We start from the raw sequence: 26,765 nt of genomic DNA on the forward strand, positions 1-26,765 counted from the left end.
TCATGGCAGCCCGTCCGCGAGCGCGCTGTTTAGGCAGCTGTAGAGGTGGGCGTACTGCTCCTGGGGGCAGGCAGGCGGCCGCGGTGAGAACAGGGAGGACTGCACAGCCCCCACAGACAGCAGGGCCCCCGACGGCCTGGGGCGGACCCCTCCCGCCCCCATGTCCCGAGGCTGAGCCCCGGGGCCACTCACCAGCGTTGGGGTCATGAGGCTGCAGGCCTGCGACTGCTGCAAGACCACAGTGAAGATGTCCACGCTGCCCTCGGCCCCTGCCTGCTGCAGCAGCTGCTCCAGGGCCAGGAAGGTGCCCAGCTGGGCCGCACCCTTGCTGCAATTGACCTTGAGTTGGAGGGGCACCTGGGGGCCTGGGCCAGGGGGCCGGGGAGGGACACCCAGGAGAGCCACTGCCAGCCTGGGCCCAGGCCGAGGGGCACGGGTTCCCAGAGGGTGTCGGGACTGAGCGAGGAGGGGGCCGTGTTGTTTGGCCCTTGCCCCGAGCCGAGCTCCGCCCACTCCCCGGGGCCCCGTCCAGCGGCACCTGCAGTGGCTGAGCAGCGTGCCTGGCTGCTCGGCGTCCCCGGAGCAGCACTGGCCCACGGCGGCCAGGAAGGGCAGCAGGGTCTCGGGGGGGAGCGCCTGGCCCGGCTGCCCGCATGGGAACTGCAGCCGCTGCACCGGCCTCTCCTTCCCGCTCGCCTTCTGGGCAGAGACGTTGGCACCGCTGCCGGGGGGGACCCGCGGCTCTGTGGAGTACCCCCTCCGCACCCCCCGACCCCGCGGCCCAGCCTACGTGTGTGACATGAAGGGAGACGCAGGGCCACCCTGCAGCACTGCCGTCCGCCACCCAGCGCGCAGTCACTGCATCCGTGACGACGGGCTGCGTCTCCGTGGGCCACAATTCCTGTGGAGGACCCACCCGGGCTGCTCGGCCAGCCGGCCTGACCCCGCCCGTGGCCCGCACTGCGCCCCACGGCAGCCCCCGGCGGCCCACCCTCTGCTCTGCCCCTCACCTTCTCCTGGGGGTCCGGTGAGCACAAGGAAACAAGCACGCAGGCCCCATGCTCCCACACCAGCTCCCAGAGTTCAGCTGGCCCCGCGGGGCCGGTCAGCACCACGTGGTCGTGGCCAGAGGGCCCGCCCTGCAGAGCACAGGGTGTCCCCACCGTCTCAGCTCTGGGCCCCCAGCGCCCCAGGCCTGCCCACACGGTCCTCAGCTCTGAGCCCAGCCCCCCAGGCCTGCCCACACGGTCCTCAGCTCTAGGGCCCAGCCCCCCAGGCCTGCCCACACGGTCAGAGGGCATGTGCTCACAGGGAAGAGCCAGGCTTCGAGCATCTCCCCAGCTGGGCCGATCTCCACCGAAGGGGACCACTCCTGGCAACGGCCATCTGCGGGAGGGGGCAGGGGTGAGACTGCCGGAGGCCCAACCCCCGCCGTGCCCCGTACCCGGTCTACCGGAGCCCAAGCATCCGCCGGCACTCACTGGAGGCCGCGCCATCCTGCTCACTCCGGGGAGGGGGCATCCCAGAGCCGGCCTCGTCCTTCAGGGCCTGGAGCAGGAGCTGGGGTGCGGGGGGCCGCCGTGAGGCAGGCAGGGTGCAGAAAAGCTGGCTCGAGGGGACCCCATGCCACCCTGCCCAGCCTCCAGCCACCTGGTGCTCCCTCAGGAAGCCCGCATTGCCGTCGGCAGCCCGCTCCGCGCACACCCGGGCAAAGTTTCTCACAGGGATGGGCTGTGGCCTGCAGGGGGCACCGGCCACGTGGGGGGTGCCTGGGGCTGCCCAGTGCCCACTGTGGGTCTCTGCAACCCTGTGTGGACGGAGTCAGCGGCCTGGTGGTAGGAGGGAGGGAGGGAGGGAGGGAGGGAGGGAAGGAGGGAGGAAGATGGACCCCACCCCCCCAGGGACCCCACCCCCCCGCCCCCCCGGGCACCCATACTCAGCAGCGCAGGTCCTGGGGGGCCCTTCTAGGACCCTGCTCAGGAGGCATCTGTGCAGGAAGATGTACTGGCTCTGGTCGGGGGGGCAGGGGGGCTGGCTAAGGGGCTGTGACGCAGCAGATGGCTTCCAGACTTCCGGACCCAACCAGCCTGGCGGCCGGCACAAGGGAGAACCTCTGGGAGTCCTCCCGTGGGGCCCACTGTGAGAGCTGGGGGGGCCACCCACCCACCCCCGTGGACCCCCGCCCAAAGGGAAACAAGCCCCCTTAGGAGGGTGGCTGTCCCAGTCCCTCCTCCAGGGCCCTTCCCTGCCCCCTGGAATCCTGGGGCCAGGCCACCGGCCCTGCCCACCCGCCGCCTCCCGCGCCCCCGCCCACCCTTCGCCTCCCACGGCCCTGCCCGCGCGGGCCCACCGGGGTCTGGATCATGAGTGGCCGGTGCAGGCGCAGCGTGCGCGCCACATGGAACACGTCCACCACCTGCTCCTCCTCCAGCTGCCGCAGCAGCCGCCACAAGGCCACAAAGGTGCCCGAGCGGCCCACGCCCGCGCTGCGGGGACAGAGGGCCAGGCCGTGAGGGGCCTCCCCATGCCCCCAGCCCAGGGCCTGCCTTGCCTGCAGGGTGGGCCCTGGAGGACGGAGGGCCCAGGGCAGGGGCACAGGGTCCGGGTGGGGGGCTCCCGTGCCCCCCACCAGCCACCCGCCTCACCTGCAGTGCACCAGGAGGGGCCCTGCACCCGTGGCGGCCCTCGCCTGCTCCCGGACCAGCTCCACGAAGGCCAGCAGGGAGCTGGGGGCCTCCGGGACGCTGTGGTCCGGCCAGGTGGTGAGCTGCAGCTGCTTCACCCTCCGGGGCCACTGCTGGGCAGCCTGGGGGCAGGGCGGGCGGGGGTCCTCACTCAGCCCTCGGCCTGCCACCAGATCCTGTGAGCGGGCTTGGCCCCCCTACCCCCGGGACGCTGCCCTCACCTCCTCCAGCCTCCCGGGGAGTCTGCCTGCTGGGGGTGCCCAGGCAAGGGGCACTGCTGCCCCAGGAGGTCACGGCCCAGGAGGCAGATGGGGCTCGGGGACCTGAGCCAAGCGCAGCACAGGCGGAGACGTCCCTTCTCTCCCGGCCTTGGATGACCCTGAGTCTCCCCTCTGCCGCCTGGCCCTTCCATAACCACCAGCCTCCTGGGCTGGCAGGAGGCCAGAGACCCAGGGGTGAGCTGACCCTCCCGCAAGAGTGCCCCCCACTCCCCTGGTGGGCACACACGTGGTGCAGCTGGAACTCCCGCGCGGTCCACTCGTCCTGGCGCTGCTCGGCCAGCAGGCGGACAGTGACGGGCCCGTGGGTGACGGGGCTGGAGTCGGCTGGCCAGTAGTGCTCGCACAGCACCTAGAGCCGGAGAGCAGCATGGGGACGGGATGGGGCGGGGCGGGCCCGGCCCAGCCACCTCGGCTCGATCGGCATCCATCCCGCCCTCCATCTCGGCCACTCTCCTCGTCCAGAAGCTGCTCCGTCCCAGACGGGCCCCAGCACCCCCACCCCAGACCTCAGGTGGCCCCTGGGGCTTCCAGGCAGCGGCCAGGCTCCTGGGCAACTGCACAGCCTTACTCAGGGTCACCTGGCCGGGCCACACTGCTCCACAGGAGGGCTCAGAGGTGTGTCCAAAGCAAAGATGCAGACTGCCCTGTCTCTGCCACCCCCGGCCCTGGGCGCGGAGCAGGAGGGGGCACTGTAGCAATAGCAGAGGCAGCAGAGGCCAGTCCAGCTGGGAGCCTGGGCGCCAGGTCCCCGTTCCTGTCCGCCTCCCAGACCCACAGCCAGGCCTGCGGGCAGAGCCTGCCACCTGGTGGCCGCCTGGGGCTGCGGCGTGCTCACCCGCCCGTTCTCCATGCCCACGGTCAGCATGACGATGACTGGGACCTGCTGCTCCCACACTAGCCTCCAGAAGTCCGCCAGGGTCTTCTTGAGAGGCCCCTGGGTGGCGATGAACTCCTGCGGGTGGGTGTAGCCCTGGCACGGGGGACAGGAAGGCGTGAACCGGGGCCCCCGGCACGCAGCTGTGCATCCACGCGGGATCTCCACAAGTGAGAACTGCGTGTGCATGCCGGCACGTGTGCACACACATGAACACACGTGCACCAGGAACCCAAACAGGAGGGTGGCTTGGAGACAGCCTTACCTGGAAGGGACGATGATGAGATCAGAAGGGCCCCAAGTAGCCTCCCCAGGCCAGCTGCCCACACCACCTGCGTCCTCCTGGGCTCCACTGCCCACCCTGCCCCCCGCCCCACCCAGCGGTCACCCCTCTCCAGCAGCCCCACTGCCTCTCCTGCCTCCACCCGATGACCCGCCTGGCTCTGTCCACAGGTCCCCCCCAGCTCTTCTCTGGGTCTTTCCAGTGACATCCACCCCTCTCACTGCTCGTCAGGATCCTGTGATAAGAGCCCAGATATCTCTCCTCTAGGAAGTCTTTCTTGACGTCTAATCCTTGGGGACTAAATGTTTCTTCTGAGCACATGTGTCTCACACACACACACACACAGACACACACACACGTGCACACACACAGACACACACATGCACGCACACACAGACACACACGTGTATAGACACACATGCATGCACACAGACATGTGCAGACACACACAAAGACATGCACACATGTGCATGTACACACACACACTCATGCACACACGCATGCGCACACTCATGCACACACGTGCACACAGATCCACAGACATGCACACACGCGTGCATACACACAGACACGCACACACACAGACACATGGAACAACACATGTGCAGACACACGCACACACAGACACGTGCACACACATGCAGACACACATGCACATGCACACGTGCACGTGCACACACGTGCATGCACGCACAGACACACGTGCATAGACACACATGCACACACACAGACACATGCACAGACACGCACAGAGAGACATCCACACACATGCACACGTACACATGCACACACATGCACACATGCATGCGCACACACGCACATGCGCACAGATGCACACACAGACATGCACGCACTTGCACACACACAGACACACACACAACACACACACATGCACACGTGCACAGACACGCACGCACACAGACACACATGTACACACGTGTGCAGATGCACAGACGTGCACACATGCACACACGCATACACAGACACGCACGCATGCACGCACACAGAGACACACGTCCACACACACACGCACACACGGATGTGCAGACACACGCACACACATGTGCTCTTTTGAAGGGTGGAATCCGAGCAGCCCCGGCCCGGCCCCTGTGGGCCCAGTGCAGGACACACAGACACACAAGCTGGCAGTCTTCACGGACAGCCAGGGCAGGACAGCACCCCCTGCAGATGCAGCGGATGCCACAGCCAGCCCCGGGCCGCCCTACCGGGATGAAGCTGGCGTTGATGTAGTCGGAGTGGGGCTTCCCATCCAGCAGGGCCAGCCTGACCCGGGAGTGGTCATCTGCAGAAAGTAAGGCGTGCATTGGGAGTGGGCACAGGCAGGCCGCTCCGGGGCACCTGCAGCCCCGCCCACCTGCCGCCACACTCACAGGGCAGCACGTGAGGGTAGCGGTTCTTGGCGCTGTTGGCAGGGTGCTCAGCCTCCAGCCTCGGCTGCTCCTTGCCCATCTCCTTCAACTCCTGCAGAGATCGGGGCCAGGACAGATCCACGTTGCCCCCCACACCAGACAGGGGTCCCCCAGAGCCCTAGGTGGCTAGAGGCCTCACCTCAAACTCCTGAAAGAAGGCCTGGTAGGCGTGGGCACTCTTGGCCTCAAAGCTCTGCTGGAAACTGTGCGCGGGGATGGGCCGGTGGGTCCGCCTGGGTGGGGGAGGCAGAGAGCCTGGTGTGTGGAGTCCTGCCCTGGTGCCAGCGGGCGGGGGCACACAGCCCTGGGCTCCAGCCGGGGGACGCGGGGTGGGGGGCAGACAGGACGACACGTGGAGGTGGGTGGGAGTCTCAGAGGGCCAGGCCCTGGGCCCTGAGGATGCTTTGGGAGTCCGCTCAGTGTGAGCCCAAGGAGGTAGAAGAGTGACCCGCGGGAAGACGACGGCCCAAGGCCGAGAGGAAGGGGGAGGAGAAGGCGACTCGGCCTGAAGCTGTCAGGCGCTCGTCAGGGCCCCGGTGAGGACGGGCAGGGAGTCGAGGTTGGGCCTGAGGGGCTGAGGGCCCAGGTGGGTGCTCACCACAGGTTGTAAGCCGTCAGCTCCTGGGAGTGCAGGCTCTTCTCCGCCCTGCAGGGGTGACGGGGTGGTGGGAGGCTGTCTGGCCCCCCCACCAGCAGCAGGCAGCCCTCCCCTCACTCACCTTTGCCCCTTCGCTCGCCTCCAGCACAGCAGGCCCAGCAAGACCAGGGCGAGCATGCTGGCCATGATGCCCGCTGTCACCGGGAGGGGCACCGCCCAGGACGGGCTGGTCCGGGGCTCTGTGGACGCCGGGTGGGGGTGAGCTGAGGGCCTGGAGCTGTCCTGCAGCACCACGCCTGCTCACCGGACCTGCGGCGCCCTGGGGAGGACACAAGGCAGACCTCCCGGAAGGGAGGGGGGCGCCCCGGATGGGGACCGAGCAGTCCCCCCAGCTCCCGGTAAGGGGACCCCCTCAGCCCCTGACACACTGGGCAGTCCTGCCCACCGTGGACCCCCTCGGGTAGAGGAGGGCGGGGCCTGGCTGCCTGTCCATCCGCTTGCCTCACAGCCCTGGGCTGCGGAGCTTTGGAAATGGAGTGGCTCAGAGTTCAGATTTCACAAATGTGAAATGCACACAGGAGCGCAGAGCCTTACTGATAAAAAAATAGATGCAAGCTATCTCATTAATTATTTTAAGAATTGATCACATGTTGATCGATTTTCAGTATCTCAGGTTAAAGAAGACGCTGCCGGGATTAATCTGCCTGTTTCCTTCTCTTTCGCGTCCTGCTAGGCGTGCTGACTCCCACGTGTCTCACTCGCAGCTTCCTCACGTCTCTACCGCTTCACCGCTGCCCCAGAATCTCGCAGGCAGAGGCAGGAGGGCAGACCGTTTCCTCCACGTCTGCCTGCCCACCGCTCCCCAGCCCACCCAGCCCTCCCGGACCACCTGCATCCCGGCCCGGGGGGCTCCCAGCACTGCCTCGCAAGACGGGTTCCCGCCGGTGGCTGGGACAAGGCTCAGAAGAGAGGTTCCAGCAGCAGCCCCCCACCCGGGATCCACTGGGGGCCCCTCCAGGCGCCTGCATACCTGAAAACGCCGAGAAGGCGATGACGGTGTCAGGGCTGTGCCTGGAAAAGGCCACGACGCTGAACCTGGGGCAGAGGAGCAGGAGGCTGAGTCCCGGCAGCAGGAGCCCCACCTGCGGAGCCTTCCGATCCCGTCCCTGAACCTGCAGAGTGCCCACCACCTCCCGCAGCAAAGTGCAACAGAGCCCACCCCTGCCCCGCCTGGAAGGAGCTGGGGACGGGGGCGCTCTGGGCGTGCTCTGCCTGCCAGGAAGCCCCACGCGTCTCCCCTGCATCAGCACAGGCTCTGGTTGGCACGAGGCGTGAACAGCCCCAGCGAAACCCGGAGTACCCCCAGTCAGCTGCAGCCCTCACCGATACTGGGAGCCCGGCCTGAGCCGCCCGTTACATATGTCGCGGGTCCGGCCGCAGTCGTCTGTGCCCACGGGCACAAGCCAGGATGCGGGCCCGGCCCAGGGCCCGGGGTGGAAGGGGCTGGAGAGCAGGACAGCCAGGTAGGTGTCGCGGCCCCCGTAGTGGTGGTCATACCACGTGCAGCTGATGGCTTCGCGGGGAGGCCGGGCCACTGGGAGAGGAGCAGACGCGCGGTGCGGCCCAGGCTGCCCCACGTCGCCGGGCGCGCCAGCCCCGCTCTCCAGAATGCCCCACCCCTTCCTGTGCCAGGACGCCCCCCGACCCTGACATCCATTCTGCCCGTGTCAGCGCCCAGCCCCTCACCAGCCCTGCCAGGCAGTAGCTGGGGGCCCCCACCGCGTGGCTGGGACTCACGCGACATGTTGGTGCTGGCGATGACCCCGTACCCCTGGATCTGCCCGTCCTCCTCGCCGAACATGCCCTGGGCGATCAGCACACCCATCCCCGTCTCGGGCTCCAACTGGGGGGATGCGGCCAGCTCCGGGGGATGCCAGGCTGGGAGCGGAGGGGGAGTGAGGCGCTGAGAGCCGCCCCCAGGGTGGGGCCGTGCCCAGGCTGGGCTGGGCGCCCCGGGCGTGAGCCCCGCAGGGTAGTGGCTTCCCGGGCAGGGCCCAGGTGGGGGCTGGGGGAGGGCCCCGGGGGAGCGGGCTGGAGGCGCCTACCCTCAGGCACAGTGGCACACACCAGGCTGACCGCCCGGCTCCACAGGCCGTTCCTGCCCAACACTGAGAGGCTGAGGCGGTAGGACGTGGCGGGCGCCAGGCGGGCCAGGAGGAGGGCGCCCCCGGAGGTGTTGGCCCGGAAGACGAGCTGGGCGGCCCCTCCCGCCGCCAGCTGCTCAGCCACAACCAGACAGGTGTCCACGTCCCCCGCAGGCACTGTCCAGACCAGGGCCAGGCGCGTGGTCTCAGGCTGGCACTGCACGTCCTCCACCGGGTCAGGCTCTGTGGGTTCAGGAGTTCCGTGTCAGGAGTGGGGGTCAGTGCACCTGAGAGGGGCTCGAATGCAGAGGCTCAGAGGCGCTGGACGCCTTTACCCTGGAAAGGGGCAATGGCCACAGGGAGAAACAAGCGCTCCTCCAGACCGGCCCCTCTCCCCGCACCCACCTGGAGAGCGAGGGGCGGCCCAGGGCGAGAGGGCAGGGCTCCCACTGCACGAGAAGGGGCGGGGCGGGACGGCTCAGCGCTCAGGGTGCCCCGCCCCCCGACAGACGCCCGCGTACCCACGGGCAGCAGCACAGGGTGTGTGGAGGCCTGGAGGGGGCCCGCCCGGCACTGCACGGTCAAGGACAGGTTGCATCCAGGCGTGAGGTCCCTCAGGACCAGGCGGGCTTGGCCCAGGGCCAGGGGCTGCTCCCGGGATAGGAGCCCAGCCTCTGAGAGCTGCGCGTGGCAGGCTCCGTGCCCCAGGGGGCCGCTGGCCCAGGCCAGGCTGACCACGGCACTGCCGGCCCGCATGGACACCAGCAGCTCCGCGGGCGCCACTGGGGCTGCGGGAGGAGAGCAGGCCACCTCTGACCCCAGGCAGGGCCCGGTCCGCAGGCGGGAGGAGGGGCTCCGGGCGGCCCTGCCCACCGCTCCTCCCCTCTCCGTCCCCACGCCCACTCACGGGTCCAGCCAGTGGCACTGGCCGCCACCGCACGGAGAGGCCCGGCCTGCGTGACCACCTCCACCTCGTACTCAGTGCCCGGAGTCAGAGCCGAGAAGCTGGCGCCGTCCACAAGGGCCCCGATGCGGCTGGAGCGCACCCGGACGCCCGACCGGTACAGGGTCACCCGGTAGCCGTCCCGGCCCCCCAGCACGTGGACCCAGTACGCCCGGAGCCCGGTGGCGCCTTCACTGGTCACGTTCACCAGGGCAGGGGCGAGGGGGCCTGCAGGGAGAGTGGGTTGGGGGTGAGAAGGGAGGTGTAGGACCTGAACTGTGTCCCTCCAAATTCACGTTCATCTCCTGATCCTCAGGACCTCAGAACGTGCTCGGAGATGCAGCCTCGAAAGAGGGAATTAGGGCCAAAGGAAGTCACTGGGGTGGGTCCTGGCCCAGAGGGGACTGGGGCGAGAACGCACGCAGGGGCAGCCCTGGAGCCCCGGAGGAGAGGGCGGGGCGCAAGCCGGGGCCTCCGCCTGTGCCCCCAGAACTCGGGGGGCCTGCCTGAGGCCCCTCTGCACACTCGGCCCAGGCAGGGCGGAGGACAGCCCAGTCTCTGCTCCTTCCTCCCTGAAAGGCCCCCCTGTCCTCCACCCTTGATAGGGTTGGGAACGCTGGCTCAGGTGACCCCCACCCAAACCCTTCCCGATAGCCGAGTCCAGGGTCTGGACAGACCCCACCCAGCACCACCTGAAGGCTTCAAGCCAGCACCTTCCCCAGCCCAGCTCCAGCTTCAGGTTAGAGGCCGGGTCTGGGGTCTAAGCGGGGCCTCTGCCCCCTCCCCTGAGCTCAGGGCCTGGGGCTGCATGGCGGACACCTCCATTGTAAACTGAGGCTCAGAGAAACACAGAAAGGAACAGGCCTGCTCGGGGCTCAGCCGGTTAGAGCCTCAGGGTCCCAGAGGCAGGAGGACCGGGCAGGGGGTGGGCCCACCACAGTGGAAGGGGTGCAGCCAGGCAGGGGGCCACTGTCGTCCAACTGCACCAGGCAGGGTGTGGGCCCACCATGGTGGAGGGGGTGCAGCCGGGCAGGGGGCCAACGTCGTCCGACTGCACTGGGCAGGGTCTGGGCCCCCAGGGGGCTTCCCGGCCCATCACTTGGCTCCGGGAGGAGGGACACGTCCGGCGCTTCAGTAATCGAGACCCTTCACGGGAGACCCTCTGAGATGGAGGCCCCTGTGCCCGGCTGTGGTTTCGAGAATTAAGTGAGAGAACACTGAGCGAGGGGCCTGGCAGTGGGGTAAGGGGTCCCTGACGCTGGCCCTGAGAGACTGTGGGGACCCACCACGGCGCTGCACGAAAGCAAAGCTGGGTCCCACCCACCCGCCTCGCACCAGCGGGGAGGACCCAGGGACTCCCAGCCGGCAAGGGGTATCCTGGTGCCCCAGGGCCGGAGAGCAGCTGGCCTCAACCCAGCGGCCTGCTCATGGACCACAGGGCTCGGGGGTCAGTCCCTGGGACACCCTGCAAGGGCGGTCGGTGGGGCGGGCGGGGCACTCACGTGTCCAGCCTGTGGCGTTGGCACTGCTGCTCTTGTCGGGGCCCCGCAGGGTGGCCAGCCACACCAGGAACTCGGTGCCCGGAGCCAGCCGGGCCCAGGAGAAGGTCTGCACCTCGGGGCCCAGGGTCTCCTGGCCCTCCAGAGCCGGGGGCCGCAGGCGGTACAGCCGCAGGAGGAAGCCGTCCCTGCCCCCCACAGGGGGGCTCCAGAATGCCCTCAGGGCAGGGGGCTGGGCAGCCAGGCCCAGGCTCAGGCTGGTGGGTGGTGCAGGGACTGCAGAATGAGCGAGAGGCGGATTTGAGCCCCCCGCCCAGCCCCGGGCCGTACCCTTAATGCTGGTCTCCAACATGGCCAGTCCCGGACTCAACCACCCCCTTGCTTCCCAGGAAAACCTCTTGGCTAGCTCAGTCCCTGCCCCACGCCTGCTCCCCTCCCCGCTTCCCAGGCCTCAGCGCCAAGGCTGACTCTGTTCCGCCCGACCCGCCCCAGCGCCAACCGCCCCAGGCTCACACCAGGACCGGGCCTCGCTGTGAGCTCCTTCCCTCTCTCTCTCGCCCCCACCTCAGGGCCTGAGGACAAACTCTCTTCACTAAGGCCCCTCTCTGCCCACCTTACTCAGACCTATGTGCTCCTCGGCCCACTTCCTTCCTCGGGGAAACCTCCCTTGACCCCCTAAGGTGGCCCTTCTATGAGCCCTGAAAGGTTAGCCACAACCACAGAACATTCCTCATAGTCCTCAATCCTAAACCCATGAGGACAGAGACTCACACGGTTCAGACACGCTATCCATGCACACTCACCCGATGATGCACCACCAACGCAACCACTCAACAGACACGCTGACCGTGTGCTTGCTTGCCTGTCTGCCTCTCTACGCTATCTCCTTCGCAATTTTTAGCTTTGGCATGTGACCCCATAGCTAAACATGGAAGGCATTCTTTAAGTATTTGTTGGAAGGATGGATGGATGGTTGGAAGGAAGGGTAGATGGTCGGATGGATGGATGGTTGGAAGGATGGGTGGATGGTTGGTGGATGGTTGGATGGATGGATGGGTGGAAGGAAGGGTAGATGGTTGGAAGGATGGGTGGATGGTTGGATGGAGGGGTGGATCGTTGGATTCATGGATGGATGGTCGGATGGATGGATGGTTGGAAGGAGGGGTGGATGGATGGATGGATGGTTGGATGGATGGATGGGTGGAAGGAAGGGTAGATGGTTGGAAGGAGGGGTGGATCATTGGATTCATGGATGGGTGGATGGATGGATGGATGGATGGATGGATGGATGGATGGATGGATGGTTGGATGGATGGATGGTTGGAAGGATGGATGGATCGTTGGAAGGAGGGGTGGATCGTTGGATTCATGGATGGATGGGTGGATGGATGGTTGGAAGAATGGGTGGATGGGTGGACGACTGACCCAATGGCACGAACAGGTCATGAAATGCCCTACCCTGACTAGACGCATGGCCTCTGAGTCAGGCACACAGAGGAAGGCATGTGAAGGATGTTGGTACCCACCCCACTGCCCAGGGCTGGCCTCCCAGGGGCCGCAGCGGGGAACTCACGTGTGCAGGCGCGAGCCCTTTGGATGCTGGAGCTGAGGTTCCCCGCCCGAGTCCACACAGACACGGTGTAGCAGGAGCCAGGCACTAGATCCCGCAGCGGCAGGCTGGCATTGTCTGGGCCCAAGTTGACAAGACCGCCCGGGAAGCCCTGGCCGCCCTCCTGGTGCCAGCTGACCCCGTAGCCTTCCCGCGGCCCCGCTGCCGGGGCCCAGCCGATGGTCAAGGTGGAAGGGCTGTCCCTGCCGGTGACCTCCAGTGGCTGTGGCGTGGGGGCCCCTGACAGAAGAGAGGGTATTAAGGAGGCCGCACACGGTGTGTGGGCCTGTGACAGCCCCTCTCCACCCAGGGCAAAGCCCCCGGGCCACTGGGACGCAGTGGCGGGCACTTACCTGTGTGGCCTGTGGGGCTTGCGGTGGCAGTGCCCAGAGGGGAAACAGCATCCACCTGTTTCCCAGGCCTGTGGAGTGTGACCAGGGTGGCACCAGGTGGCCCCGAGACGTTTCTGAGGAGGCAGGGGGCCCCCTCGGTGTAGAGCAGTGTCTGGCTCCCAGGCTCCTTGCTGGCCTCCGGCTCATCCAGGGGCAGCTTGGGATCGCTGCCCTGCAGGCGCTGGGCTACAGCATCTGGAGGGGTGTGGGCCCTGGAGGGTGAGGGTCTACCCCTCTCAAGGCAGGTGCCCCTGGGCAGGTGCCCCTGGGCAGGACCCCAGCCCATTCCCCACCAGCCCAGACTCACCACCCAGCCAGGCAGCGGCCTGGGCCCGGGCCTCGTAGGGCCCCGCCAGAACTCTCAGCTCCAGAGCATAGTGTCCGGACGGCAGGGGCCCCAGGAACGTGACATTGAGGGCCCCAGGGCCCAAACTTAGGGTCTCGTCCACGGGCCCGCTCAGCCTGAGCAGGTAGCCCTCTCGGGCCCCCGGGCCTGCCTTCCAGCTGGCCCCGAGCCCTGGGGGCTGGGGAGTGAGCCCCAGGTCCAGGGGCCTGGAGGGACCTGCGGGGGAGGGAGACACTGCAGAAAGTCCTTGCGGCCGGCCAGCTCCCTCCTGTGTGCCCTGGACAGGCCACATGCTGGGCGAGTCCTGGGACCCGGCCAAGGACACAGATGGGAGAGCACTGCCGGCACCAGGCCTGCCCCTCCCAGCACAGCCGCTGCGGCCCCTTCGAGGGGCAGAGGCCGAAGCACCGAGAGAGTGAGCACTCTGTCTGGAGACCCACAGGCAGGCCGTGGCAGAGCCCAGCCCAGATGCTCCCGAGCCTCAGGGCTGGTCCCTGTCTCTGAACCTTGGTCTCCCCACCGTCATGGGGGACAGCACGACTTATGGGGGTTAAATGACGTGCCACACAGAAGCGCCTGGCGTGGGGCTGGCACACAGCAATCATCATCACCGTCACCTTTGGGGTGGGGGCTTTTACCACCAGCCAGCAGGTGGGCACCCTCGGGCCTCACCCCTTCCCTGCAGGACCCTGGACGCCCCCCTGCATAGCCGGATCAGCCCACTTGGCTGAGGGAACTCTGCAGTGGCCAGCAAATCCCCAGCAGCACTCACGGGTCCACTCGGTGGCGCTGGGCCCCACTGCCCAATGGGGCCCAGCGATAGCGCTAACTGTCAGCATGTAGGGCGTTCCAGGAGAGAGGCACGGGAAGGTGTGACTGGGGACACCTCGTGTGACGCCCGCCGTCAGGTTGGAGCCACTGAGGAGGTCCGTGAGCAGGAGGTGCAGCCAGGCGGCCCCCCCAGAGCTGTACCAGGAGGCCCGCAGGGCCCTGGTGCCCAGGGCGCGCAGCACCAGCTGCCCTGGGGGCACAGGAGCTAGAGGAGGGTGGGCAGGGCAGAGGCGGGCTGGAGAAGGGCCAACCAGGGACCCGGCACCAACCCTGCGCGGGAGCCAGGAGCCCGTCACATTGGCTCTGGACCACCTCCGACCCCCACCCGGCTGTCGCCTGGGGTCTTGCCAGGCGCGGGCCCTACCTGTCCACTGGCGGGTGCTGGTCTTCGCCTGGAGGTGGGCGGCCCAGGTGGTAATCTCCAAGACATACTCACTGCCTGGTAAGAGGTGGCTGAAGTTATAGGACAGGGTGCCGGCGGACGTGGAGATGTTGCGAACCACTGTCTGGGACTCCAGGTGGCGGAGGACAAGCTGGTAGCCATCCTGCCCTCCAGGAGCAGAGCCCCACGAGGCCCCCAGGCTGGATGGGTTCTCAGAGCTGTGGAGCTGCAGGTCCTGGACAGCGGACGGGGCTGCGGTGAGGCAGAGAGCGGCGCCAGGTTCAGGGCCGGGCATCACCTCTGCTTTCAGCTCAGTTCAGTCGCTCAGTCGTGTCCGACTCTTCGCGCCCCCATCAATCGCAGCACGCCAGGCCTCCCTGTCCATCACCAACTCCCGGAGTTCACTCAGACTCACGTCCATCGAGTCGGTGATGTCATCCAACTAGCGCTCCTCAACAGGTCACTGTACCAGCGTGGTCCCCAGAGACCTCACCAACCCTCCGGGGGCCACCATCCTGCTTGGCCACGCCTCCGCCCGCAGGCCCCGCCCTGCCCATAGACCAGGCCCCCCTGCCAGCAGGCCACGCCCCCGCAATCAGGCCCCGCCCACAGGCTCCCCCCACCCCGCCCCCCGCAGACCACACCTCTGCCCACAGGCGCCCCGCCCCTGCCCACAGGCCACGCCCCCGCCCCAGGCCCCGCTCCGCCCGCAGGCCGCGCACCTGTGAGCGCAGTGAGGCTGAGGCTGGCGTTCTGCCCGCAGGGGCGCACGGCCGTCACCTCCAGCTGGTAGCGACTTCCTGGCACCAGGTCCCGGAATTCGAAGCTGGACGCGTTGGTGTGGGCCTGGAGCAGCTGCCCTTCAGGGGAGCCACGGGGGCTCAGCCGGCTGAGGCGTAGGGTGCGGCCGGGCCCGCCCGGCCCCGGGGCGTCCCAGTTCAGCGTGAGCCTGGCGGACCTGCCCTGGCTGCTGACCGTCACCCTCAGAGGCGGTCCTGGGGAGCAAGGGTCGTCAGGGCCCCCAGTGCCCTGTGCCCTAAAGGAGGCGGGGGCAGGAAGGGCCAGAGTAGAGACGGGCCAGGGGGAAAGACAGCCCTGTCCGCCCGACCCCCGCCACCTACCTCCACTTGCCCCAGCGGGACCCTCTTCCGGGGGCTGGCACTCGCCTTCCTGAGGAGGGCGTATGAGGGTGGGGGAGAGGGGCAGAGGAAAGGCTGTCCCCGTCCCCCACCACAGGCGTGGCCTAGGGCAGCAGACAGGACACCTAGGTGCGGAGGCCCCCAGCCGGGGCAGCTGCCCTGTGTCCTGTGGGGCTGGGCAGGAGCTGCCTCTGCCCAACTTCGTGCAGATCAGCTGGGGCCCTCGGGGCAGCGGGAGGCCTGAGCACCACAGAGAGCAGCCCCCACCCCGCCGCGGCCCCAGTGCCCACCTCACCTTGGCCAAGAAGCCTGGGAGCCAGAGGAATACCACAGACAGGACTGGGAGCCTCATCCCGGGGGTCTGCAGGGAGAGCTGGGAGGCAGCAGGAGGGGCCGTCCTGCCACCCCTGCTCAGCTCCCGGCTCCCTGGAGAGCTTGGCGGCCTTTCCACCCCAGAGTCTGTTCCCAGCAGGGCCCCAGGAAGGGATAGGGGGTTGCGACCCCTAGCTGCAGACACACCTGCCTCCCACTCTGGCCCTACCTCCACGCTCTTCAGCAGCTGGCTTTCTAGGCAGGAAGAGACCCAGACCTGGAGAAGCAACGCCCCGGGGTGGGCAGAGACGGATGACTCCCGATGCCCTGCCCTGGGGAGAGAAGGACATGGCGTTCGTGTTCCTATCGGGAGGTTCCTGGTGACATCGTGGTCCTGGGAGCTGGGTGCTGGGTGGACGGACAGCTGTGAGCGAGTGTCCCCTTATGGACACAGAGGAGCACGTTCTAAAGGCCTTTGTTGCAGGGGTGGTGGACCCAGGACAGCCCTCCTGTCTCTCGCCCCTGCACCCCTGGTGAGGAAGCAATGTCCACGGAGGGAAGAGCGAGCCCTGCCCCAGGGTGAGCCCGAGCCTCCAGCCTCGGCTCCTGAGCCCTGACCGCCTGGGACGTTTGCCTGCCTCCAACCCCCGCCTGCTCCACCTAGACCCTCTCCCCACCCCACCCCACCCCTGGCCACCCACCCCCGGCCACCCCCTCGTGGACACAGGTGCTGCTGAGGCCTAGGGCAGCCGAGAGGTTCCTGCAGCCTGGAGCCAAGGGCTCACCTGGAAGCAGTCCCTGGAGCCCCCAGCCCAAGGCAGCTGACGTGGGGAAAGGTGGGGAGGGAGACGGAGGAAAGGATAGGGCCCTGGTCCCCGAGCTGGAAGTGGGGAGGGGGACGCATAGCACACAGGCAGGTACAGAGATGCTGGGCGAGGAGTACCCCTAACCCTTCCTTCTCTCGCCCCACTCGGCCAGAGCCGCCCACCAGCCTCTGGATGGGGCCTGGAAGCTCAGCGCTACAGCCTTGTGTGTGTGTGTGTGTGTGTGTGTGTGTGTGCCCGCCCGCCTGGAAGTTCAGCGCTGCAGCCCCATCAGATTGTCCAGGCTGCTCACGTGTGTGTGTGTGTGTGTGTGTGTGTGTGTGTGTGCGCACGCGCGCACACACTCATTCTCTCAAAAGAGGAGGTGGGGGAACAACTCGGGAAACTGATGTGAAAGGGGGGAGGCCCCAGTCTGGCCACATGGGGGGACACTCCACCCTCCCCACCCCCTCACCTGCGGCACCGCACTTTGCTGGGCCGACAGAGCCTGCAGCAGTGGGATGCTGCTGCTGCTGCTGCTGCTGAGTCACTTCGGTCCTGTCGGACCGTGTGCGACCCCATAGACGGCAGCCCACCAGGCTCCCGTCCCTGGGATTTTCCAGGCAAGAACACTGGAGTGGGTTGCCATTTCCTTCTCCAATGCATGAAAGTGAAAAGTCAAAGTGAAGTCGCTCAGTCATGTCCGGCTCTTAGCAACCCCATGGACTGCAGCCTACCAGGCTCCTCCATCCATGGGATTTTCCGGTCAAGAGTACTGGAGTGGGGTGCCATTGCCTTCTCCAGCAGTGGGATGGAGACAGCCTAACTCAGAAACTGAGTAGAAAAGGTACACAGGACAGGGTTTTAGGTAAGGGGTGGGGTCTCAGACTGTGCCCAATAGTCCCCACAAAAGGAGGCCTGTTGGGGTCAGCACAGACCCCACGGCTAGTCCTATGGATGGGGCCTGGCCGTAGGGACACACCTGTCAGCCCCCAGCCAGCCTGGGGGGCAGCCTTGGCCGGGACGGAGGTGGAGGGGGTGGGAACGCTCGAGAAGGTGAGGAAGACGCAGACGTAGGAAGCAGCCTCCCAGCCCAGCGTCTCTGTTCAGCAGAAAGTACCCCACGGGCTCTGGCTGCTCCCTGCAGCGGTTCCCACAGACACACCCACATCCTCCACCTGGAGCCCCAGGGGTCCTCCCGGAGCCTGCCTTACCGTCCTTCTGGGGAGAACCGGCCGGACGCAGAGGCAGGCGGCGGGCAGTCTGGGCGTGGTGGCTCCCCGGCTCGAGTGCCAACGGTCTCTCCCCTGCTGCGTCCCGGCGTCTGTCCTCCAGGCCCGCCCCTTCACACCCACCGCGGCAGCCTGGCCTTGAGCACCCCCACGCCCCGGAAGATAGTCTCCTGGAGGAGAAGGGCCGGAGGCTCTGGATGGCTCAGCCTCCCACACCCCGGGACCTCTCCAGCTCTCTGTGTCTCTGTCTCCCCCACACAGCCAGGGACACGAAGCCTGCTGGCCCAGGGTCTGGAGGGGTGTGGGGGGCACCTGGGATCAGGGCTTCTCCTCTCAGAGGAGCAAAGAGGACAGGACGGGCCGGGGCAGCCGGGCCCCCACAGTGGGCCAGTCCTGAGACTGCCTCGGGGGCTCTATCAGGGCCCGCCTTTGACCCCAGGGCAGGCAGGTGCTGCAGGAACCGGAAATTCCCAATACACCAGTACAACACGCGATACTCAAGACCCTGGGGCTCCCAGCCCTGGACCTGGGGAGCGGCTGGAGGAAGCGCGCGGGGCTCTGCTGAGCTGGGGCTCGGAGACCTCAGCCCTGTCACCCCTTCCTGGAGCCACTGGACGGCTCCGAGCACCCCTGGGCCCGCCCTCTGACCGATGGGGGAGGGGCGCTCCTCAGCTCCCGGGGAGAGGGGTCCTGAGAAGCAGGGAGGAGCAGGGACCCCCATCTCAGCAGGGCTCAGGAGGGGCTTCCTGGCTTCCTGTGCCCCCCACCCAGCTCTGACGCGCATTGGCAGGTGGAGTGAGTGGCCTGAGCTGCCGTCGGGGCAGGTCCACGCCAGGAGCGGGGAAGGCTCAGGACGGGAGTCACTCCCGCAGCCTCCAGGCCTTCGCCTGCACCCCGCAGCCTGGACGGGCAGAGTCCACCCCGGACGGGGCCCAGGCCAGGCTGGGGGATGTTGCAGGACCCTGTCTTCTCTGAGGCTTCTGCTGGCACCCGGCCCCGCCCCCCCAGCTGTGTCTGCACCTCCAGCGATGTCCAGGCATCTCTTAAGCAGAAAGGGGCATGGGGTGAGCAGGAGGCAAGGTGAGTGTTGCCCCCAAACACAGCCAAAGGGACTGAGCCGTGCTTGGGGCCTGACCTGGCGCCAACCATTGCCCACCCCGCCCCCACCCACTCGCTGCACCTCTGGGCCCCCAGCTCTCCAGCCGAAACCTCCGCCTGCAGCCCCTCAAACCCTGACGGAGGGGCGCTCACAGCCCGCAGGCTCAGGCCTTGGGGCTGGGGACACTGGCGGTGAGTGCGGGGCACACATCCCCGCCTCCTCCCCCAGTCCTGCGGCGCCCTAGCTTCCTGTTTGTGACAAGAGTCAGCAGCCTGCCCCAGAGAGGGTGGCCCTCTTTCCAACCCCCTCCTGCCCCCTGTCCTTTCCCAGGCCCCCCGCTACCCACTAGTGGAAATACGGGTGGGTTTCAGGCCGGCTGAGCTGGAGGCCACGCCCCCCGATCTCCCGGGGTCCCCAGACTCCTGCCCCATGCCCTCCACCTGGGCGTCCCCAGCCCGGCCCCTGAAGGCAGCCCCCCACCTCCTGCCTGCCACCCCAGGCCTGTCCCCAGCGCTTTCTGCTGTCACCTTCTGAAGGCTGAGCCAGGGAAGTGGGTGGTGGCGTGAGGACAGGATTGTGGGCGCCGGAGGGGAGGGGCAGGTGTCGGGGATGTCAGGAAGCCCACCAGGTGAGCCAGGGGCAGGGCAGTGGGGTCTTGGACTTGGGGTCTCCCCTACCCAGGACCCAGGCTCCAGGCGCCCCAGCAGTAAAGCAGACATGGGGGTCGCCTTGTGTGAGAGCCAGAGGCCCACCCTCTGTGGGTCGCTGAGTAGAAGTCAGGGTTCTGGAAAAAGGCCTGTGGGGCTGGGGGCAGGGGGAAGCCCCCAGACCCTGCCACGAGGTGTCTCTACTGCCCACCTCCAGAGTGGCTGACCTGGCTCAGACCCGCTCGGAGCTGGGGGCCTGGGGTTGACCCTTGGGGCTTGGCCTGAGCCTTTCCCTTCACGGAGAGAGACTCCTGCCCCCCTTCCCCATCCCCGTGTGTGCCCCTTCTCCCTGTTCCTGCTGGGATTCCCGCGGCTTGAAGGGGCAAGGGCTTCCGGGGGGCAGCCTGGGGTGGGGGTCGGCCCCGCTGCCCCCAGCAAGCAGGCAGAGGCAAGAGGCGACCAGGGCCCGGAGGAGAAGCCCAGCAGGGGAGGCAGTGGTCAGGGCCGGGCTGTGGCCAAGGTGTGGACAGGCCGGGCCACGGGGTCAGAGGCGGGAGGCCCCTGGCCCCGCTGGTGGCAATAGGCAGCTGGCTGCGCGTGGGTGGCAGCGAGGAGGGGCGGAGGGAGGAAGCGGGCTTCCTGAGGCCTCCCCAGCCCTGAGACACACCGACAGACAGACAGACAGCTGGCGAGAGGCGCCTGGGGACACAGCCACCTCGTAAGCACCTGAGGGGCGGGGAGGAGCCCTGAGGCCCTGGGTTGGGGGACACGGAGGGCCGGGAGGGCGGCCCCGGAAGGGCAAGCAGGAGGGCGCCCAGGGGGTCCCGCGCCAGGTGGGCAGGGGTGCCGCCGCCACTGATGGCCCTGAGGGCGGGCGGGCATGGCGGGGCGGGGAGGGCAGACAGGCGTCCTGCTGTGACCACCCTTGCCCACTCAGACCCCGTGGGTGCGGCGACCCCAGCACCCCGCTCAGCTCCAAGCCGGGCCCTGGCCTGGAGATGGGCTGTGCCCTCGGTGAGGCGCCCGGCTTGTGCCCCCAGCTGTGGCTCGGTGAGGCCACTTCCTGTGACAGTTACTGCGGCGGGCGGGGGATGGGCGGGAGGAAGCCAGCACCCCCAGGCCCCCTCCCGGGCCGGAGACCCCAGAGGCCGGGACGACCCTGGGTGGAAGGGCTGGCTGCCCTAAGCACACCGGAGGTCCACCTTCTTGTCCAGAGGAGGCCCCTGCAAAGCCAGGGGCGTGAGCCCACCCTCCACCCGGAACGGCTGCACGCCGCCCGCCCCCCAGCCCCTGCCCCTCCGGATTCCTCCGGATCCGTCCTATCTCGGCCCCCGTCGTGACCCTTTATCTCGCCCTCGCGCTAACCCCAGGCGGCCGCCACTCTACGCCCCTGCAGAGATCCTGGCCTTCCCACAGAGCCACGCCGCCACTTCCTGGGGAACAACGGAAGACAGCGAGAAGACCCGAGGTGCCCAAGGGCAGAAGGCCGCCCGACAGCCCAGAGGCCAAGCCACATGGCCGTGTGAGCTCCCGGGGGCGCCGCCCCCAGCATGGTCCAGGCCCGGGGGCTGCTCCAGAGCACCGCCCCGGCCTCCCCATCGCCTTCACAGTCGCCTTCGGAGGCAGCCATGACCCAGCCTCCGCCTGACCAGGCCCCGGCCAGGAAGCACGTACGGCTGCAGGAGAGGTGAGACCCTCTCGGGAGGGCCTGGCCCAGCCTGCCTGCCTGCCCCCCGCTGCCCCTCCGGCGGGACCCCCACGCCTCCCCAGACAAAGGAAACCAGACTGCTCATTTGCATATCTGTGTCAGCTTTGCGCCTGCGCCCCAAGCCCCAGGCTGGGTTGAGCACCCCTCGAGGGGCCCGGAGCCTCCAGGCCTGGGTGTGGGTCTGAGCTTTAGGGGCCAAGCCAGGAATGGGAAGTGGGGGCAGCTGGAGGTGGCAGCTGGGTTTGGAGCCTCCTCATTGGCCAACAAGGGGCAGGGGTGCCGGGGGCCTGGGCCTCGGGGTCGCGAGGAGACAGGGAGCCCACCGCCAGCGGTGCTGGGACAGCCGTGACTGTTGAGGCCGACCGCGCTGTCCCTGCTGCAGGCGCGGCTCCAATGTGGCCCTGATGCTGGATGTGCGGTCCCTGGGGGCCGTGGAGCCCATTTGCTCCGTGCGCACGCCCCAGGAGGTCACGCTGCACTTCCTGCGCTCCGCCGGACGCCCCCTCAGCCGGCAGGCCCTGCAGCACCGGCCGCCCAGCCCCACGCAGCTGGAAGAGGAATTCCTGGTGAGAGCGAGGGCCCCCCGAGTCACTGCCCCTCTGGATCAGGAGCAGCTGGCAGGCCTGTCCCCGTGGGCCCTTGGGAGACAGAACCCCAGGGGCTCCAGGAAGGAGACGGCTCCACCCTCTCCCTGCACCCCATCCAGACCTGCCTCCCGATGTCAGGAGGGAACGGGGCCCCTCCACCAGAGAAGTGGGGGAAGGGAGGCTGGGAAGGGGGCCGCTGCTCACGCACCTACTCCCCCGCCCCCGCCAGAGGATCCCCTCAAACTTCGTCAGCCCCGAAGATCTGGATATTCCTGGCCATGCCTCCAAGGACCGATATAAGACCATCTTGCCAAGTAAGGACTGCGGTGGGGCTGGGGTGGAGGCGTTCAGAGGGCAAGACACAGCCTCAGCCAGGAGGGGGCTGCCCCGTGTGGGGCCTCTTCTTCTGACAGAGGGGTGCCCCCGCCTGGCCCTGCCCAGGGAAGAGGGGCAGATATCACGCCAGCCTGAGACTAGGCCCGCACCGTGGGCCAGCACGGCTCAGCGCGGCCCCGGGTGGGCGGTATGTGCTGCCCTGACCCCCGTTTTACAGATGAGGAAACCGAGTTACAGAGAAGCCGCGTAGCTCGCCTGAGGTCACACAGTCAGGCGCACCAACCCCCTTCCTCCTGTTCCTCCCGCCTGGGAAATGGCCCGCACCGTCTGCAGGGGACAAGCCCCGTTTGGACGGCTCCCAAGAGATGCTGAGGATCTCAGCCAGAGCAGGAGGCGGCAGGCAGGGTTCCTGGGGCTGACAGACCCGGGTCAGCACCTCCTGTATTCGGAGGCACGCACAGGGCCCACTGACCACGGGGCCCGCTGACCACGAGGCCTCCTCCCTGCTCCGCGCAGAGCAGCCTTATCTGACCAGCAGGCCCCAGTCTGGAGGTCGCAGCCCTCTGCTAGCCTGTTAGTGCCCACAGAAGGGATGGGGGCAGCCTGCTCTGGGCCCCGAGGTGCCCTCCACCCAGACCAGCTGGCCCCTGGGAGCCAGCGTCTTCATCGGGCCCGGACTGAAGCTGAAGAAAGGCCCCCTTAGAGGCTGACTCAAGGGGTCAGGCGGGCGTGGGATGGAGCCTGAGTTCCAGTGGGGTCGCTCAGGAGAAGCTCTTCCTCGAACATCTCTCTCCGTTTTTATTGCTGTGACCCCTCTCCGCCCCTCTCTGACCCTCAGGCTGGAATGCTCAGTAGCTGCCCCCTGCCGCCGGTCTGTCCTGCTGGCACCGCCCGAGGCCTCACCGCACTGCCCTGGCCTCGGGCCTCTGCTGCTCAGGAACGCCCTGCGACCCCCTGCTCTTCGCGGGCGCCTCGACAGGCACAGGGCTGTCCTCTCGCCGGCCCTGCATGTGGCTGCTTTGCTGGTCGCCTTTTGACCTCTGCTGGTTTTCCCTTCTAGACCCCCAGAGCCGAGTCTGTCTGGGTCGGGCACAGAGCCAGGAGGACGGGGATTACATCAACGCCAACTACATTCGGGTGAGTTCCTGGCGGGGAAGGGGGTGCTGTGTCCAGAGCCACCCCCGCCCCAGGACACCTCCCAGCGCAGCGGAACCCCTGGTGTCCTGGCTCCAACCCCGTGAGCTGCTGGAACGGGCCAGGATGCACGCAGCAGACGTCAGGTGCTGGAAGGAAGACCCCAGTCCCCTTTGCCCCTGGCCCTCCACACCTGCCAGCCTCTCCGTGGAGAGCTGCCCTGGCCACTCCAGCCCAAGACTCCCAGGTCGGCAGCCCAGTGCGGCGTTTGGCCAGCCCCCTCCCCTCTGCCTTCACTACTCCAGGCGGCCCCTCCTCCTCGGAGGCAGCTTAAGTCACGGAATTAAGGAGCCAGAGGCCGGGAGGCCAGGTGGACTCCACGCCTAGACTTGTCCCCAGTGCCCAGTGCCCAGCCTCCGGCCTGCAGGGTGGGAGGCGGCAGGCGCAGACGTGAGCCCTCTCGTGGCTCTGAGTGGGTGGGACACCGGCCGGGAGCGGAGGTGAATAGCCCGCATCAGCCACCTGATGCGGAAAAACTGACTCTTTTGAAAAGACCCCGATGCTGGGCAACGCTGGAGGCGGGAGGGGCAGGGGACGACGGAGGGTGAGGTGGCTGGATGGCGTGACCAACTCGATGGACAGGAGTCTGAGTAAACTCCAGGGGTTGGGAATGCACAGGGAGGCCTGGCGTGCTGCGGTCCATGGGGTCGCAAAGAGTCAGACGTGAACTGAACTGAACTGAGGGCCTGAGGGGTGCAGCGTGGGCCAGGGAATGGTCTGGACCCCCCGTCCCCTGAGGAGCAGGAGGAGCCTGAAGGGGAGAAAGGGCTGGCAGGGGAGTGCTACGCCTTGCAGCAAACTCCACAAGGCAGCAAGTCAAAGGGCCACGGTTTTCCCCACCTTTGGTGCTAGTAGAAGGCAGAGGAAGGAAGGGGCCATTCACGGGGGCCCGGAAAGACTCAACGCAACTCGCTGCGTCGAGTCTGACCTGCACCACAGCGGCCAGTGCGGCTGGGTGGGCATGACGCGCGGTCTGCTGGCTGTCCCGGCCAGCGTGGGGCTCCTGGCGTGTGCGTCCCTGACGCGTGTGTCCGGGCCAGCCCAGGCCCGCGCTCACCACCCACCTCCCCTCCTACAGGGCTACGGCGGGCAGGACAAGGCCTACATCGCCACCCAGGGCCCCATGCCCAACACAGTGTCGGACTTCTGGGAGATGGTGTGGCAGGAAGAGGCGCCCCTCATCATCATGCTTACGCAGCTCCGAGAGGGCAAGGAGGTGGGCGGGTCAAGGCTGGGCCTCCGGGGGCCGAGGACACTGTCAGTCCCTGAGTCACAGGGCATGGAGGCCACCCCGGCCAGAAGCCGGGGAGGGGGGCGGGTGTCAAGCAGGTGTCAAGCCCGCCGGGGGGCAGGGAGACGCCTCGGGGGGGCCCTGACCCAGCCGACAGGCCCCAGCCCCTGACTCCCAGCTCCCCCGCCCAGAAGTGCGTCCACTACTGGCCCACCGAGGAGGAGACCTACGGGCCCTTCCGCGTCCGCGTCCAGGACGTGCGGGAGCGCCCAGAGTACACCGTGCGGACGCTGACCATCCAGGTACCCGGGGCCACGGGGGCCGGGCCACCCCTCTCTGGACATCCCCTGGGAGTCTCGGGTTTGCTCAGGGAGACCTGCCTGAACCCACGCCTGCAGAGCTGCCTGGGCCCGGAAGAGGGACGCGGGTGCCGTCCTGGGGCCCCTCCAGCTGGCAGGGCAGGCACCACCATCCCTGTGGGAAGCATCCCTCTGGAGTCGCTGCTGGAGGGTGCCCGGCAGTTTGATGAGAGGCTTAACAACACGTGAAGCCTAAGCTGCTGTCACCAGAGGCGCCTTCTGCTCTCCAAAGCGGCTCTCTGGCCTCGGAGCATCACAGCCCCGTGCTCGAGGCGAAGAACATGAGGCTAAGGGGACGCGTCCACAGGCCTGTGCTGGTGGGAGGCAGGGCCGGGACTTGAACACAGGTCTCCGCTGCCCCCTTCTCATGTCCTGCCCCCGCCCAGCACCAGGAGCAGCGCCGGGCCCTGAAGCACATCCTCTTCTCGGCCTGGCCCGACCACCAGACCCCAGAATCGGCGGGGCCCCTGCTGCGCCTGGTGGCCGAGGTGGAGGACAGCCCGGAGGTCGCTGCCCACCCTGGGCCCATCGTGGTCCATTGCAGGTATGGGCCCCTCAGAGGGTCTCCAGGGGAGCGGGGGCTGGCCCGGGCCTTACTCACACCACGATCTCCAGCTCTTCCAGCAACTGCAGAACACGGACGTGTGGGAGGGGCACCCAGGCACAGTCCAGAGAGGCAGCTCCCGCCCCGCGGGAGGAGACAAACCCACTCCCTGCCGCCAGGGCGCGCTTATGCAGTCCACAGATGTTCACTCAAAGCCTGTTATTGCCGGGCGCAGAGTTCGATGCTAAGGAGACAGTGTGAACAAGACCGTTTGGTTGCTGCCCAGTTTCACGGTCTGGTGGGAAAGAGCAGATGAACAGGGCACAGCGTGATGAAGCGTGACGGGGGGTGTGGGGGCACAGAACCAAGCCGCCCCCACCAGACTTTGGCCAGAAAAGGCGTTCCGGGAGGAAGGACCTCTAGGCCAAGCTAAGACTTGGAAGGCTAATGAACCAAGTGGAGGAGGAGCAGGGAGCACCCCGGTGGGTGGGGCTGCAGCTCCCAAGGCCTGACGCGAGGCTGGGGGCAGTCAGGGTGCGGGGCCGCGGACACGCGGGCGGGCTTGAGAGTCTGGAGGGTAAGAGTGGCCGTGCGGATGAGGGGCCTCACAAGACAGGCCCAGAGACCCAGGTGTGCCGGTGAAGAGCCCCAGGGCCTCGGGCTAAGACGCGGGCGGACGGAGGGGTGAGGCAGGGACAGAGACAGGCAGAGTGTTCAGGAGGCCCGTCCTCAGGAGCTCACATGGCTGCAAGCACAGGCAGGGGGCTGTGGACCCTCCACAGGTGCAGCTGGCGGGTGCTGGGGGTCGGGTTCACGTGGGAGGGGAGACTTCATGAAGAAGGGAAGGGGGCAGGACGGGCAGGCAAGGGGCGAGCAGCGCCATCAGAGGCCGTTGGCTGGTCCAGCGGCGTGGCCGCTGCCCTCCCCACCCGCCTGCCCCCTGTGACCGCCCTGCCCTGCCCTGGACCCCTGGACCCAGCGCAGGGATCGGCCGGACTGGCTGCTTCATCGCCACCCACATCGGCTGCCAACAGCTGAAGGCCCGCGGGGAGGTGGACATCCTGGGCATTGTGTGCCAGCTGCGGCTGGACAGGTGGGTGCTTGGCTAAGCGGGGTGAGGACACGGTGAGTGGCCCCATGCCTCCTGGAGGCCCTTAGGCTCTGGGTATTTCCTGTGGGAGAAAACGGGCCCCTTGGGCTTCAAGAGCTTAGCACCTTACACCCAGGCCAGAATCTCCATCTAGAATTTAGCTGGGGGATTCTACAGTTAAATAGAAC

General features: G+C 67.6%; 2 protein-coding genes across 2 annotated transcripts in view; one reads left to right on the top strand and one right to left on the bottom strand.

The window, feature by feature from the left end:
* On the bottom strand, positions 1-21,158 carry LOC138090321 (receptor-type tyrosine-protein phosphatase V-like). Its single transcript, XM_068985808.1, has 36 exons — positions 21,040-21,158; positions 20,255-20,392; positions 15,977-16,079; positions 15,731-15,796; positions 15,418-15,466; positions 15,019-15,291; positions 14,279-14,548; positions 13,856-14,119; positions 13,045-13,299; positions 12,699-12,932; positions 12,310-12,585; positions 10,740-11,012; positions 9,202-9,465; positions 8,816-9,082; positions 8,256-8,537; positions 7,948-8,088; positions 7,534-7,744; positions 7,181-7,245; positions 6,272-6,389; positions 6,151-6,198; positions 5,692-5,785; positions 5,514-5,604; positions 5,349-5,425; positions 3,801-3,935; positions 3,192-3,314; positions 2,646-2,806; positions 2,351-2,486; positions 1,937-2,010; positions 1,651-1,738; positions 1,482-1,560; positions 1,310-1,386; positions 1,011-1,139; positions 791-901; positions 539-699; positions 193-328; positions 1-60 (listed from the first exon to the last, which is right to left on the bottom strand). The coding sequence occupies exons 1-36, from the start codon at positions 21,156-21,158 to the stop codon at positions 1-3; spliced, it is 5,448 nt and encodes a 1,815-aa protein (XP_068841909.1).
* PTPN7 (protein tyrosine phosphatase non-receptor type 7) overlaps positions 21,157-26,765 on the top strand; it is a 6,921-nt gene continuing 1,312 nt past the window's right edge. The window contains exons 1-8 of the mRNA XM_068986280.1: positions 21,157-21,215; positions 21,619-21,802; positions 22,053-22,137; positions 23,220-23,296; positions 24,432-24,569; positions 24,776-24,886; positions 25,330-25,487; positions 26,467-26,580. Coding sequence (XP_068842381.1) covers positions 21,157-21,215; positions 21,619-21,802; positions 22,053-22,137; positions 23,220-23,296; positions 24,432-24,569; positions 24,776-24,886; positions 25,330-25,487; positions 26,467-26,580 — 926 coding nt within the window. The remainder of the gene's footprint in view (positions 21,216-21,618; positions 21,803-22,052; positions 22,138-23,219; positions 23,297-24,431; positions 24,570-24,775; positions 24,887-25,329; positions 25,488-26,466; positions 26,581-26,765) is intronic.

Source organism: Capricornis sumatraensis, chromosome 14 (genome assembly GCF_032405125.1).
Source record: "Capricornis sumatraensis isolate serow.1 chromosome 14, serow.2, whole genome shotgun sequence".
Taxonomy (NCBI): domain Eukaryota; kingdom Metazoa; phylum Chordata; class Mammalia; order Artiodactyla; family Bovidae; genus Capricornis; species Capricornis sumatraensis.

Excerpts from the sequence above, each read along its gene's own strand:
- LOC138090321 (XM_068985808.1), bottom strand. The coding sequence starts at position 21,158 with ATGGCTGCCTCCGAAGGCGACTGTGAAGGCGATGGGGAGGCCGGGGCG. Across the intron at positions 16,080-20,254 it reads GGCTCCTCCCCGCCCCTCAG|GGCAGGGCATCGGGAGTCAT; the intron begins GTGCTTACGAGG and ends TTCTCTCCCCAG. Across the intron at positions 14,120-14,278 it reads CAGCACCCGCCAGTGGACAG|CTCCTGTGCCCCCAGGGCAG; the intron begins GTAGGGCCCGCG and ends ACCCTCCTCTAG.